Source organism: Panthera pardus, unplaced genomic scaffold (assembly GCF_024362965.1).
Source record: "Panthera pardus isolate Hobbes unplaced genomic scaffold, ASM2436296v1 HiC_scaffold_27, whole genome shotgun sequence".
Lineage (NCBI taxonomy): Eukaryota > Metazoa > Chordata > Mammalia > Carnivora > Felidae > Panthera > Panthera pardus.
Window position 1 is genome coordinate 104,599,363 of NW_026526843.1, and position 14,646 is coordinate 104,614,008.

The 14,646-nt window shown below is 41.9% G+C and overlaps 1 protein-coding gene across 10 annotated transcripts in view; it reads left to right on the forward strand.

The window, feature by feature from the left end:
* The window catches only part of PCYT1B (phosphate cytidylyltransferase 1B, choline), a 138,097-nt gene that overhangs the window by 81,241 nt on the left and 42,210 nt on the right, over window positions 1-14,646 (forward strand). For 9 of the 10 annotated variants that reach the window (XM_019419735.2, XM_019419723.2, XM_019419728.2 and 6 more), the window contains 2 exons: window positions 10,658-10,809; window positions 13,496-13,574. The exons of the other annotated variant lie outside the window; for it this stretch is intronic. In XM_019419735.2, coding sequence (XP_019275280.2) covers window positions 10,658-10,809; window positions 13,496-13,574 — 231 coding nt within the window. The remainder of the gene's footprint in view (window positions 1-10,657; window positions 10,810-13,495; window positions 13,575-14,646) is intronic. 10 annotated transcript variants of the gene reach the window in all.

The following is a 14,646-nucleotide window of genomic DNA, read 5'->3' on the forward strand; positions in this document are numbered from 1 at the left end:
AAGCAAAGTCCATAGTTTACATTAGACTTCACTCTGGGTATTGTACACTCTGTGGGTTTTGGCAAATGTATAATGACGTGTATCCACCGTTGTGCTTCGGATTCTGTGTCTCCCTCTCTCTCTCTCTGCCCCTCCCCCACTCATGCTCTGTCTCTATCTCTCAAAAATAAAAATAAACATCAAAAAAAAAGTGTTCTATTTAATCTCCAAGTATTTTGGGATTTTCCAGCTATGTTTTCATTATTGATATCTAACTTAATTCCATTGTGGTCTGAGAGCAGACATTGTATGCCTTCTATTCTTTTTTTTAAATGTTTACTTATTTTTGAGAGGGGGGAGGGGCAGAGAGAGAAGGAGATGGGGGATCTGAAGTGGGCTCTGTGCTGACAGCAGTGAGCCCAATGGGGGACTCAAAGCCATGAACCATGAGATCATGACCTGAGCCAAAGTCAGATGCTCACCCAACTGAGCCACCCAGGTGCCCCTGATTTCTATTCTTATAAATGTGTTACGGTATGTTTTATGGCCCATAATGTTGTCTGTTTTGGTGAATGCTCCATGTGAGCTTGAGAACGATGTGTATTCTGCTGTGGTTGGATGAAGTAGTCTGTAGTATTAATTTTATTCAGCTGATTGACGGTGCTGTTGACTTAAGCTATGTCCTTGTTCGTTTTCTGCCTGCTAGGTCTGTCCATTTCTCATAGAGGATATTAAAATTTCCAACTCTTATAGTGGATTCATCTGTGTTTCCTTGCATTTCTCTCAGTTTTTGCCTCATATATTTTGACTCTCGGTTGCTAGGCACATACACATTAAAGGTTTCTATGTCTTCATGGATTATTGACACTTTTATCATTATATAATGCTCCTCTCTTCTTGATAACTTTCCTTGCTCTAGAGTCTGCTCTGTCTGAAATTGATGTAGCTATTTTCACCTTTTTTTAAAAGGACATACTCAAACAGTATTTCCATTTTTTTTTAAGTTTATGTATTCATTTTGAGAGGGAGAGAGAAAGTGCAAGTGGCGGAGGGGTAGAGAGAGAGAGAGAGCGAGAGCAAGCGAGAGAGAGCTGTGCTGACAGTGCTGAGCCAATGCAGGGCTTGAACTCATGAACTGTGCAATCATGACCTGAGCCCAAGTCAAGAGTCCAACGCTTAACCGACTGGGCCACTTAGGTGCCCGTTTCCACTTTTTTTGATTAGCGTTAGCATGCTGTATCTTGATTCCTTTACCTTTAACGTATATATGTTTTCATATTTATTTATTTTAAATTTTTAACGTTTATTTATTTTTGAGACAGAGAGGGACAGAGCGTGAATGGGGGAGGGGCAGAGAGAGAGAGAGAGACACAGAATCGGAAGCAGGCTCCAGGCTCTGAGCCTTCAGCCCAGAGCCTGACGCGGGGCTCGAACTCGCGGACTGCGAGATCGTGACCTGAGCTGAAGTCGGACGCTTAACCGGCTGAGCCACCCAGGCGCCCCTATGTTTTCATATTTAAAGTGGGTTTCTTACAGACAACATACAGTTGGGTCTTATCTTTTGATCTACAATCTCTGTCTTATAATTGATAAATGTAGACCGTACATGTTCCAAGTGATTATTTAAATAGTTGGTTTAATATATACAATATTTTTTGTTTTCTATTTGTTGCCTTTGTGTTTTGTTTCTGCTTCTGTCTTTGACACTTGTTCTGCCTTTTGTGTTTTTTTAATGTTATTTATTTTTGAGAGAGAGAGACAGAGACAGAGACCATGATTGGGGGAGGGGCAGAGAGAGAGGGAGACACAGAATCCGAAGCAGGCAGCACAGAGCCTGATGCGGGGCTCAAACTCATGAACTGCAAGATCATGACCTGAGCCGAAGTCGGACGCTTAACTGACTGAGCCACCCAGGAGCCTCTGCCTGGTTTAAAATTTATTTTTAACATTTATTCATTTTTGAGAGTCAGAGACAGAGCATGAGTGGGGGAGGGGCAGAGAGCGAGAGAGGGAGACACAGAATCTGATGCAGGCTCCAGGCTCTGTGCTGTCAGCACAGAACCTGACGCGGGGCTTGAACCCACTGACCTGATCATGACCTGACCTGAAGTAGGAAGCCCAACCAACTGAGCCACCCAGGTGCCCCTGCCTTTTGTGGTTTTAATTGAGCATTTAATATGATTCCATTTTCTCTCCTTTCTTAGCATATCAATTACACTTCTTTTTTCACTTTTTTAGTGGTTGCCCTAGAGTTTGTAATTTATAGTCTAAACTAACCCAAGTCCACTTTCAAACAACATTTTACTAGTAGTGCAAGTACCTTAAAACAAAATATTTCTTACCCCTCCCTCTCATTCCTTGTATCATTACAGTCATTCATTCGTAACTGAATATATTGTTGTGGTTATTATTTTGAACAAACTGTTATCAGATGAATTAAGAATAAGAGAAATGAAATGTTTGCTCTTACCTTATTGGTTCTTGAATGCTTCTCCTTTCTTTATGTAGATTTGAATTGCTGACCTACATCATTTTCTTTATCCCTAAATAACTTTTATTTTAAAGAAGAAATTTTTAAAACATTGCTTGCAAGGCAGGTCTACTTGCGACAAATTCCCTCAATTTTTGTTTGTCTGAGGAGGTCTTTATTTCTTCTCTTTTGAAGGATAATTTTACAGGGTGCAGAATTCTAGGTTGGTTGGAGTTTTTCTCTCAACACGGAATATTTCACTCCATTCTCCTCTTGCTTGCATTGTTTCTGTGGAGACATTATTGTAATTTTTATCCTTGTTCGTCTATAGCTAAGGTGCTTTTTCCCTCTAGCTTGCCCTGAGATTGTTTTTCTTTGGAATTTTTCCTGTTCGCTGTTCCCTAACATTTAAATGAAATGATTGGGATTTTGTGATTTGTGGATGAATATATCACTGCTAGAATGAGACAGGGTTTAACATTGATTTTATTCCTATTTTTCCTTATTATAGATATCAGTGCTGAAGTATTTTGTTTACACAAATATTTAGACAGGAATGGAAGAAATTTGTTAGAGTGATGCCACTCGGTCTTTGAACTCCTGAATTATTTGCCGTGTATCACAAAAAGAATTTATTGTTGTCAACAAAATAATTGTAATGGTCTATCAAGTGACAATTTATTAAGGTTCTCTTCGGAATTTGAGGCAAGCAATGGATTAGAAATGACCCGACCCACAGGAAGATGTGTTCCAAGCTATTAGAATCAGTGGCTTTCTTTTTTTCTGGGAAGTATAACAAAAAGGCTTTACCAAGACTTACCAAATGGTTCTTATTTCTAACCTTTACTCTTTTACTTGAAAGCAACTTATTTAACCAGATACACTGAGAAAGGGTTGGGGAAATGGAAATATTGGTAATTTCATTACACTGTTGTCAATCCACTAATTTTTGATAAAATGGTTTTATCATTTTCTTAAAACTTAGAAAAAACCTAAAAAACCTTGGGGCTGTGGTTTTTGTTTACTAAATCTGCAGAAAACACCATCTAACCTAAGTAACCAAGCTAGTCCTCACTGTCAAACCTGCCAAAAACCTAGAAACTAAGAAAAAGTCTTTTCAATTCAAATATGTTAATGTATTTCTGGAAGTCTTATAAAAAACACTGAGAAATACATTATAAAATGCATTGTATAAAATAGAATCAGTCAAGATTAAAATGATATAGCTCTAATATAATAAGTTACAAACAAGACAACAAATCACTATGCTTAATTTATAGTGATGCAGTGTAATTTATAAGTAAAATAATACCATATTCATAAGGAGAGACATATGGTAAAAAGACCCGTTATTCCTTCTCTAAATACCAGTGTGTGTGTGTGTGTGTGTGTGTCTGTGTGTGTGTGTGTGTGTGTGTGTACTTAAACTCTGGTGTTTGACTTTTGGGAAAAATTAAATAAAATCAAATGTAAAAATCAGAAATGACCTATCTTTATTAGACACCATGGGTATACATACTTCTATGTATTTAAGAATAGAAAAGGGAATATACTACTAAAAAAATAAATTGGCAGTAGATATTTTGTGTAGGAGAAGGTATAAAATAATACGCCTTTTAGAAGAAGAAATAGGGTAAGCATTATCTGTAAATGGAATAAATATTTTATAATGTGATCTGATAAAATAGATTTTAACTTCCTTTTAAAATGCATGCATATGAAATATGAAAAAAAGCATGTAAATGTTTTATCTACATGTTTATTCCAATGTATTTTGAAAAAAATGATAATTCTAGAAAATATTCCAGCTACATTTCTAAAATGCAGCAGTATCAGCCTGTGCAGCTTTGCCTTGTGGAGTTGATTTTGAAGTGAATAGCTGGCAAAAATGCTTACTTTGAACTAAAAGAGAGAAGGCGTTTCCGGGACTCACCGTGAGTGCTGAGAATAGCTGGGGAAATGCTTACCCTTCACCATATGCAAAAGCCATTTTAGCATTCAGTATTTCTTTCCATTGCTCCTTTTGCTTTGAATTCCTGGGTCTTATCGCTCAAGATCCTTATGTCCTTTGACAATAGTTACGGGAATGAAAATGCAAAGTTGTTAGGCAACAGTTGGCATTATTCCTTACTCTCCCATAATGAGTTTGTAACACCGGGCTTTACTTGTAACAGAAATGTTTTAGGACAGGAAGCTTTTAGAGGTTCATGGTGTTTGCAGTAGTCATTAAGCAAGCTTTCCCTTCGGTTTGGCCTGAAGCCTTAACCCCCTGCCCCTTGCCATGCCACAGAGTAAGATTCAGATGGTGTCTTCCTTTTGCATAGTGGAGTAAGGGTGGTTTTGGACACAGAGGCTTTCTCTGGGACCATGAATTTTAAGAAAGTATACCCTTGGAAGTTGAAGATCTGAAAATTGAGTCCTTTAAAGCCTCTTGTGTTTGGATATCATTTGAAAAGTCTTTGTGTATCCCCAGGGGTATGTGTGTCCTAGTTTGAAGACCATTACTTTTAGACTATCTTGAGTGTCACAAACCACCTTAATGGCAGACAATTCTGTACTGAGAAAAGTTAGGAAGTCTTTTACAAATAGGTGTTTTATGTTGGTTGAAAGACTGGCCCTTGCAGTGATGTGTGTAGTCAGCAAATAAAATGCTTAGGGTGAATTGAAAGAACCTGCTATATTAATTGTGGGGCCCCTGACATCTATGGGTAGGTTTGTTGTAGGGGCTCCCCTGGGTGGAGCATGGGCTTTGCTCATGAAACCACTCTGGTCAGGGTGAGTGCACAGAAAGGCGGCATAATACTTGGTATTTGGTAGAAATAATTGATTCAAAGACCAGAAACTGTGATAAGTGGTAGTACTACAATCTATTTCTCAACCTCAGGCAATAACAGACACAAAATGCCATGGTTTTGTACAATGATTATAATACTTGGATTTCTAATTTTGTAAGCATTATGACCAGTAATACTTTGAAAATTCATTTATGTAAGCTTACCTTGTTGACATTATTTTAGCGAATTGAAACTACCAATTGTAAAGCCCTTTTTTCTTTCTAATTTAACTGCTAACATGGGGTGCCTGGGTGGCTCAGTCAGTTAAACGCCCAACTCTTGGGTTTGGCTCAGGTCATGATCTCATGGTTCATGAGTTCGAGCCCTGCGTTGGATTCTCTGCTGTCAGTGCAGAGCCTGCTTCAGATCCTCTGTCCCCACCACTCCCCTGCTCGTACATTCTGTCTCTCAAAAATAAACATGAAAAGAAAGTAACATCATTTAACAATAAACAACAGGTGTTGGCAGGGAGGTAGAGAAAGGGGAACCCTCTCCTACTGTTGGTAGGAATGCAGATTGGTGCAGCCACTCTGGAAAACAGTATGAAGTTCCCTCAGAAAGTAAAAATAGAAGTATCCTATGCTCCAACAATCGCACTACTAGTTTTGTTCTCAAAGATTACAAAAATCCTAATTCACAGAGATAACATGCACCCTGATGTTTATAGCAGCATCATCTACAATAGCCAAATTAAGGAAAGGGCCCAAGTGTCCATCAACTGATGAATGGATAAAGATGTGGTATATACAAACAACGGAATATTACTCGGCCATAAAAAAGAATGAAATCTTACCGTTTGCAACAACATGGATCAAGCTAGACAGTATTACGCTAAGTGAAATAAGTCAGAGAAGAGAAATACCATATGATTTCACTCATATGTGGAATTTGAGAAACAAAACAGATGAACATGGGGGTCAGGGGAGGGAGAGAGAACCAAGAAACAGATTCTTAACTATAGAGAACAAACTGATGGTGACCAAAGGGGAGGTGGGTGGGGGGATGCGTGAAATAGGTGATGAGGATTAAGGAGGGCACTTGTCTTGATGAGCACTGGGTGTTGTATGGAACTGTTGAAGCACTCTAATGTACACCTGAAACTAATATCATAGTGTGAACTAGAATTTGAATAAACACTTAAATAGTAAAAAGTTAGTGTCATTTAAAAACAAGTCAAGAAATTAAAATTTATATTAGATTTTTTCCCCTAAAACAGTTTTTAAGGATATGGGTCACCCAATGCCTACTTCTACCTCATTGGAGGGGAATAAAAAAATAATAATGGTGACACTATTCCTACTATAGTAGACATAAAAACTCCACGGACTTGGGTTTATGCTGTCTTGTACTTGAATTGAAATGAAATATTCTGCTAAGACTCCACTGTGCCTGACTGGTGGGCAATAGTCTCTCAGTCCTTGCTGGGCCCTCTTCACCTCTGCGGAGTCCAACGAGATGTTAAAATGTTTACAGAAACAAGAGAGGGCTTTCCAGTCTCGAGCCCAGCACTGTTGAGCCTGCAGTATGTGGAATCCCAGTGCCTGGGGGTCCATGTCGTCATCCCTCGTGAGGCTCTGCCACCAGCCCCTGCTGCTCGTGGGATCCTCAGACTTTTGGCCTCTTCCTCATTTGGAGGAATCTTCTCTCTGTCTGTTTCCTTACAGAATTCCTCTAAGGAGTTCTGGCTTGGAGAAAACAGCAGCCAGGAAGGAAGGCGTGTGTACCAGCAACTTTAACTTCACAGCTTCCATGGGAGAGTTTCTTCCAAGAGGCTGGACACCTGCTTGGAGTGGGAACAGGAAGATAGCCCCAAACACAAATGAATATCCACAGTAATGGTTTCATACTACTCTTAAAAAAATGGCAAATGTTTTTGAGCATTACTCCTCACATCATCATATTCAATTTTCAAAACGTTGCCATGTTTTAAAGACAGTTGATGGAATCTTAAGAGACTGAGTAATTTTCCTTGTAGCAAGGAGCAGAGCTGGGATTAGAACCCAAGTCTGTTTGGTTCCAAAGTTGATTGATTCCTTATGTTAAATTTTCTCTCCTACAGAGTACTGGTAATATTTCATTTTGAACATAGTGAGCTGCCAGTATAGGTTAGCTACAGTACGAGCTCCCACGTAACTCAGTGAATTCATCCATGGAGCATCACTGCTCAGAGGTCTCCATCTGGTTGTCAGTGTGCATTTGCCAAGATTCAGGAACAACAGTGCTGCTTTGGGCGTAATTAATGTTTAGACAATAACTGGTCAGCATGTTCAGCTGCTTCTTGAGGTCACTCCTGGGATATGAAAATAGGACCCCGGACTGACATAAACATCCTGTTTGTTTTCTTCGTGTTCTGTCAGGAGGCCGTTATTTCGGTCATCTAGAAGTTATACCATATTGCTCAGGTGCAGGTTCAAAACGCGGGGAGGATATGACCCAGCCTAGTTTTATGTTGTTTAAAATAGAAAATTGATGGATCTGAAATCCATTTCTGCTCAGTATGATTGTTGAGGTAGTGTTTTAATAAAGTCCTAACTGAATATTTAAGAAGTCTTAGATCAATATTTAAGTTGGGTATCTTGGCCCATAAATAATTGCTATTTATAGTCATAAATCAGTGCATTCAATGAATCAGTATAACATAGTCATCATGGCCCTACTATCTGCCACCCACCACCCACCCCCCCAAACTGGAGTGATGGGTGATTCAAAAACAGGCTGGGTTCTTTACTCAAGATGTTCATAACATGCTTCAGGGGCTTTTGAATATTGCATACATCAGAATTATCCCTGAAGCTTGTCAAAAATAGAGCTGCCTAGGCCCTACTCTAGACTCGGTATCTTAGTTCATTTGGTCTCCTAAACAAGACACCCCAGACTGGCTAGCTTAAAAACAAGTTTACTTCTCACAGTTCTGGAAGCTGGGAACTCTAAGATCAAGGTGCTAACATGGTGTCCTCTAGTGAGGGCCCTCTTCCTGATTCATAGGTCTTGCCTTCTTGCTGTTTTCTCACATGGTCGAACATTCTAAGGGAGCACTCTGGAGTCTCCTTTATAAGGGCACTAATCCCATTCGTGCGAGTTCCAACCTCAAGACTTAAGCACCAAAGGCCTACCTCCTAAATATCATCACCTTTGGAAGTTAAGATTTTAACAAATGAATTTATGGGGAAACATTCAGACCATAGCACCCACTGAATCAAAATCTCAGCGAGTGGGACCCAAGCATCTTTATATTTAGCACGTTCCTTAGGCAACTCTGATGTTCATCAAAGTTTTTGAGCCCACCACATGGTTGATGGTGTTTGGGTCACATAAACCACTACAATGTTTTCCATATCGTATTCTATATATGTCTATACATCTCGGGAAGGATGTATAGGTATACACGTGTATCTAGAGATACACCAGTCTCTTAATTTTATATATATATATGTATATGTATATATATATATGTATATATATATATACATATATATATATACATATACATATATATATATGTTGTTGTTGAAATGTGCCTACAGATAAACATCTGTTATTTTAAATTATAATAAACATTAATTGAGCATCTGTATATTTCAGGCACTATTAATTCATTCAATAAATACTTGTTAAAAGCCCACTATGGGCCATCAGAAAATGAAACAAAGAAAAGTCCCTTTCTTCAGGGAGCATATATATTAGTAGAAGAACATCAACAATAAAATAAGAGAGTTCCATGATGAGGAGCGCCATGGCAAGAAGTGAAGTGGGAAAAAGATGGCGACTGCCAAACGGCAATTTCTGTTGGATGGCTGGGAAGCCTTGAGGCCAGGGAGGGAGCGAGCTCTGTGGATATTTGGAGCACTACTGTTTCAGGTTTGATACAAAGTGCAAGGTCCTGACCTGAGCAGGAGCATTCTTGGTGGCTTCAGGAACAGCACGGAGGCAAGGAATGGGCTGAGGTGTGGAACTCGTGGTGGCCTGTGGGCCCCTGGAAGAGTTTCCCTTTCACTGTGAGGGAGATGAGAAGGGTTCTGAGCCCAAGAATGACCGTTGGGCAGGTTTCAAGGTCATTCCGGTGGATGAGGACAGCTGCTGGGGGTGGGCAAGGCTGGAACCAGAGCCTGGCTAGGAGGCCACTGCAGTAGTCCAGAGGAGGGGAGGTGAATGTGCCGGAGGTGGTAAGACGAATGTGGCTTCTGGGCACACTCGGGATGCAGATGCAGCAGGTTTGAGGATGGTTTGGAGGTCAAGCACATGAGGGCTACAATAAGAAGTCTTCCCAGGATGCTGGCTGTGGCCAACGGCTGCCTTTACTCTGTGGCTAGATTGGGTTTGGGATGTAGGTCGTTCTTTGATTCCCAGGAAATAATTGTATTTTTGTTTTTAAAACATGTATTGCGTACTTAAATCTTATAAATTTTTTGTGTGTACAGAAAATCTCTTGAGGAGCAGTCAGGATAGAATGGCTGTAGGACTTTCACTGGGATATTGGTGAACAGGGACTGTACCCACAGTGACATTTCTTCCTGACATGGAGGAAAACTCAGGAAAGTTGCCTTTCCTCACCAATGCCCCCCCCCCCCAATATTATGGATAAGGTCATGAGTAATATTTCTTGTTCAGTTTATTTCAATGCACTTTTATGTAAATCCTCAAAAAATCCTTTCTAAGGCTGACAGTGGATGATATTTAACCCCCATGTGGAGATTCAGGAACCAGAGATCTAGGAAAGATCAGAAATGTTAGAAGGATGAATTCCTCTAGATCAGATCTTCTGTTTTATGACTTCCTATTCTTGAGTGTGTGGCCTGATGTGTAGTGACTGGACCTCAGTCCAGAGAACAGAAGTGTGTGTGTGTGTGTGTGTGTGTGTGCGCGCGCGTGCGCACGCACACACGCGCATGTACGGGCACAAGTGCATGGTAAGGAATCGCACTTGGGTTATTAAGTACAATGATCTAGTAAAAGAATTGGAAATGATTGTTCAAACCTTCTAGAATTCAGGCGTCTTGGTTGCTGTCAGTTCATTTGGTCATTTTTTTCCCCCGAATAGTAATTTTCGCTGTGGGATAAGGAAATAAAAGATACAAGAATCACATTAGGTAGCGTGGAGAATGATTTTAATAAAAGTTGCAGCAGAGAATGCAGTCAAAATCAGCTCTCAAATGGAAAGCTCAGTTGCTGGTAGATTTCAGCTTGCTTCGCTTTCCTGATGCTTTGTTCCTGTAAAAAACAACAACAACAACAACAACAAACTGAGTTTGATTATGTCATGTACCAAGTAAGGCTGAGATCCTTTTGTTTTGCTGAATAAGCCCTGTGTGTACCGGGATGGCTGTCAGCAGGGCCTGGGCCAGGTGGCAGCCTTTAACACATTTGTCTGTTTCAGTTTGCAGTGATGACCTCACCCACAAATTCAAAGGTTTCACTGTGATGAACGAAGCAGAGAGATATGAAGCCCTCAGACACTGTCGCTATGTGGACGAAGTCATTAGAGATGCTCCATGGACCCTCACTCCAGAGTTTCTGGAAAAACACAAGGTGCTTCCTCTTCCGTGTTCTCTAAGTAGCAGAATTGGAATCTGGCTCTGCACCTTACATGCAGAAAGCCCAGAAGCTTCCACTCTCTAGAAGAGGTAGCTTCAGGAACTATCATGTGGTGTCACTTGACATAGCACCTGTCTTCTGCCCAAGCCTGGGGACTGATGTCCTCTTCCATCCTCACTGTGGGCGCTAGAGCTAGACCACCCATGTTCAAGTGTGACCTCTATCCCTTCCAAACTGCGGGACCTTGAGCAAGATACTGAACTAACTTACCTAAACTGTAAACTGGGGGCAGTGTTCGTACTTCCCTCATGGGACTCTTTTGAGAATCTAATGAGATCATCTAAGTAAAACCCTTTGAACGCTGGCTGGCCCCTAGCCCGAGCTCCAAAAATGTTACTGTTGTCATCACCACCATCATCGCTACTGATGCTTATAGATTCGCAGGCATCATTTTTCATGGAACAAATGAACACACACTGTATCCAGAAGAGCAGGGGTCAGCCTTTAAGGAAGGAACTTTATATGTGTGATTTTGTGACCCTGAGACTCCTACTGCTACAAGATTTTTATTAGTTGAAAACATGAGAAATTCTTTTGATCTGCATCAAATTATGTGCTTTGAATCTCCCCACCAGCTCCACATTAGGCCCTATTCTTTCCTTTTATAAGCAGCACACAAAAAAAAAACAAGATTAAGCTGTTCTAAGAGTTTTCTTTTCTATTTTTAAATTCACGATGTAGAAGAGAAGAGAGAACACTGATAAATGTGCATGGATAATAGCAGAGGAGACAATTTCTCAGCAAGAATAAAAAGAAAAAGGAGAAACTACAATATGATTTACTTCCAGCAATCACTAACGCGTTTTTATGAAGCATCTATTGTACATTCCACTTGTGCCAGGCGTGCCGGGGGTACCAGTGATGGGCGCGAGGGCTGCCACTTCTTATTTAGCATGTGCCAGGCACCGTGCTGAGGGCTTTGCTCCCACGTGAGTCGCATTCAGTCTCATGGCTACCCTGAGACTTTGTTGTCGTTGGAGAGGAAGAGGAACTAAATATGAGTGTCCCAGGTGATTTTTAGCACTTGTACGTAATTACTTCATTTAATCCAGTGATTCTCAAGTGGACTTAAGTTTGCCCTGAAGGGACGTCTGGCGGTGTCTGGAGGCATTTTTGGCTGTCACCGCTGGGGGCCGGGTACCGGCCTCTAGCAGGTAAAGGCCACGGGTGCTACTAAGCTTCCTATGGGACGCCCCTCAAAAAACTGTCCACCTCAAAACGTTGCAGATACCAAGGTTGGGAAATCGTGGTTTCATCCTTACAGCCAACCTAAGAGTTACCTAGCTAGGAAGCGGCGGCACAGGCAGATCAGACTGCTGTTCTAAATTGCGCCTCGAGGTGGAGTGAAGCCTGGTTGCAAAGGGCTTGGACAGCCAGGCAACAGGTTTTCACCGGGTGGAGCAGGAAACAGGGAGCCAGTGAAGATGAGCAGGAGAAAGAATGACCCAAAGAAAACTGTTTCCCAAGGAAGTGCCCCACCCGCAGCGTGTCACGGAGGGATGGCTTGGAAGGGAGAGAGCCTGCGGTGAGGAAGGTCAGGTGTAGGTTGGTATCAGTAACCCAGGTGACAGGGCCCCGGATTGGGTGTAGTAGCTGCGGGGAGGACGTGATGGGTGCACACGCGTACATGTACGTTCGCATGTGCACACAGACACGCGCACGCACCCCCATGGATCTTGTGACCTGTGTGTCACGGAGACTGAAGGATGTAGGGGAAGAAGGCCGACTCTGAGGTGTTTGGGCCTAGGTAAACTGGGAAAATGGAGGTGCCACTGCAAGGGGACACTAGCTTTCAGGCGGAATTAAATTTCAAATAGCTTGATTTTAAAGTGACAGCAGAGGGCAGTGAAATAGAAAAGGGTGACTTCAGGCAGATCTGACAAGTCTTCTACCAGCAGCAGCCCTTATGTCCCAACGGAAATAGTAGCATGTGCCCCACCCGCCTAACAAGGTGGTCAGGAAGATCAAATAAGAAAAGAGGTGTGAGTTCATTTTCCCCACATAAAACACGACTCAAGTGTGAAGGCCTATTGCTATCCATGAGACAGGAAATGGAGGTTTTTTGGGTCCCTCAGCATAGCAGGGGTGAGGAAAATCTGAACAACGAATGGATTCTCTAAGGAGAAAGCTTAAAGGCAGATGGACAGAAGGGCAACAAAACCTCCTGTCAGAGGAGAGAGAAAGAGGGACCAGTAGAGGAGACAAACCGACCTCGTTTGCTTTATTTCCTGGAAAAGGAGACATTTGGCAGTCAGGACCTTTTAGTCGAGGATTCAAATCCACATTATAAACTGCTTATTTCAACTGCTTTATTACGAATGTTTGATCTCAAAAAGACATGTGCAAAGTCACCTGGGTGGCTCAGTCAGTTAAGCGTCCAACTTCGGCTCAGGTCATGATCTCGCAGTCTGTGAGTTCGAGCCCTGCGTTGGGCTCTGGGCTGACAGCTCGGAGCCTGGAGCCTGCTTTGGATTCTGTCTCTCCCTCTCTCTCTGCCCTTCCTCCGCTCGCGCTCTGTCTCTCAAAAATAAATAAAAGTTAAAAAAAAAAAAGGCATGTGCAAATCACAGACATGCACATCCATCCTAGTGGTGACGTCACTCTTCTCTGTCTCCAACAGATTGACTTTGTGGCCCATGATGACATTCCCTACTCTTCTGCCGGCTCTGACGATGTTTACAAGCATATCAAAGAAGCCGGTGAGTTCCCCTATGCACACCTGTCCACTGCATTATGACCTTGAGGTTTAAACAGAGACCTCTGCCCTGGGCTTGCAGCACATACATGGGAGGCACCGGAATTTCAGATGTCTGCCAAGTAGCCTCTACAAGCTTCTGCTGACATGTGCTAAGGCTCAGTCGGAGGACAGACACCATTTAGGTATTTATACAAGAATTAACTTGAGCACCGAAGTACTCAACTTCTAGTTTGAGGCTCAGTTTTAGGGTTCGTCAGACTGAAACCATAGGACCCTATTGTTTAGAGGGCATTTTCCTCATTCACATTTAAGTCTCCACCATGAAATGATTTTATACTTACAAGAGCGTTCCTTCCAGAAGAAGACAGATAACTGGGTAATTAACAATTTGGACTCCTTGTCTCCAAAGTCAGTCCTGCCTTATGTCATCCTATCACATCACAGTAATATCCTCAGGTACCACAGGCAGAGGGGAAAAAAAGAATGCGTAAATATTTGAGAAATCAGGTAGAGTATTTCCTTCCCCAAACTGTTAAGCAGTGTCATGGAGGGCAGACACAGTGCCTGCACTCTGGAAGTTGTCCCAGTTGTCACTAAGCGTTTCTTTTAAACTCAGAGACTCTAGTCTGCCCCAGGGAGTTATTAGGGGGCTGGAGAGAGGCCGGTTTCCGTCCGTTGCAGACTCCCTGGGGTTCATTCCTTCGTCACCTTCTGTGTTCCTTTTCCTTTGGTGCTAAGGACTTGAGGGAAGTCACTGTTGGGGCATCGTAACAGGTCTGTGGTTTCTAGCCTCAGCGGGATTGTCGATGTTCCTTGATAACATTTACCCGCTTCCTGCCCTGATTCACCTGCAACTCCTCGCCTCTTCACCTCCTCTCCTGCATCCTGAGGAAAAGGGGTATGTTTTATGTCCCAGGCTGACGTCTTTATCTGCACCAACCTTCTCCCTTCCGTGGAGCCTGTTTCATTCATTCTTCCTCTCTTTGCCATGCAGGGTTTTCACTCTCTAGTAGTTTCGTCTCAGCTTACAATCTTTGAAAGTCTGTAAGAACTTCAAACAAATAAATCAAACA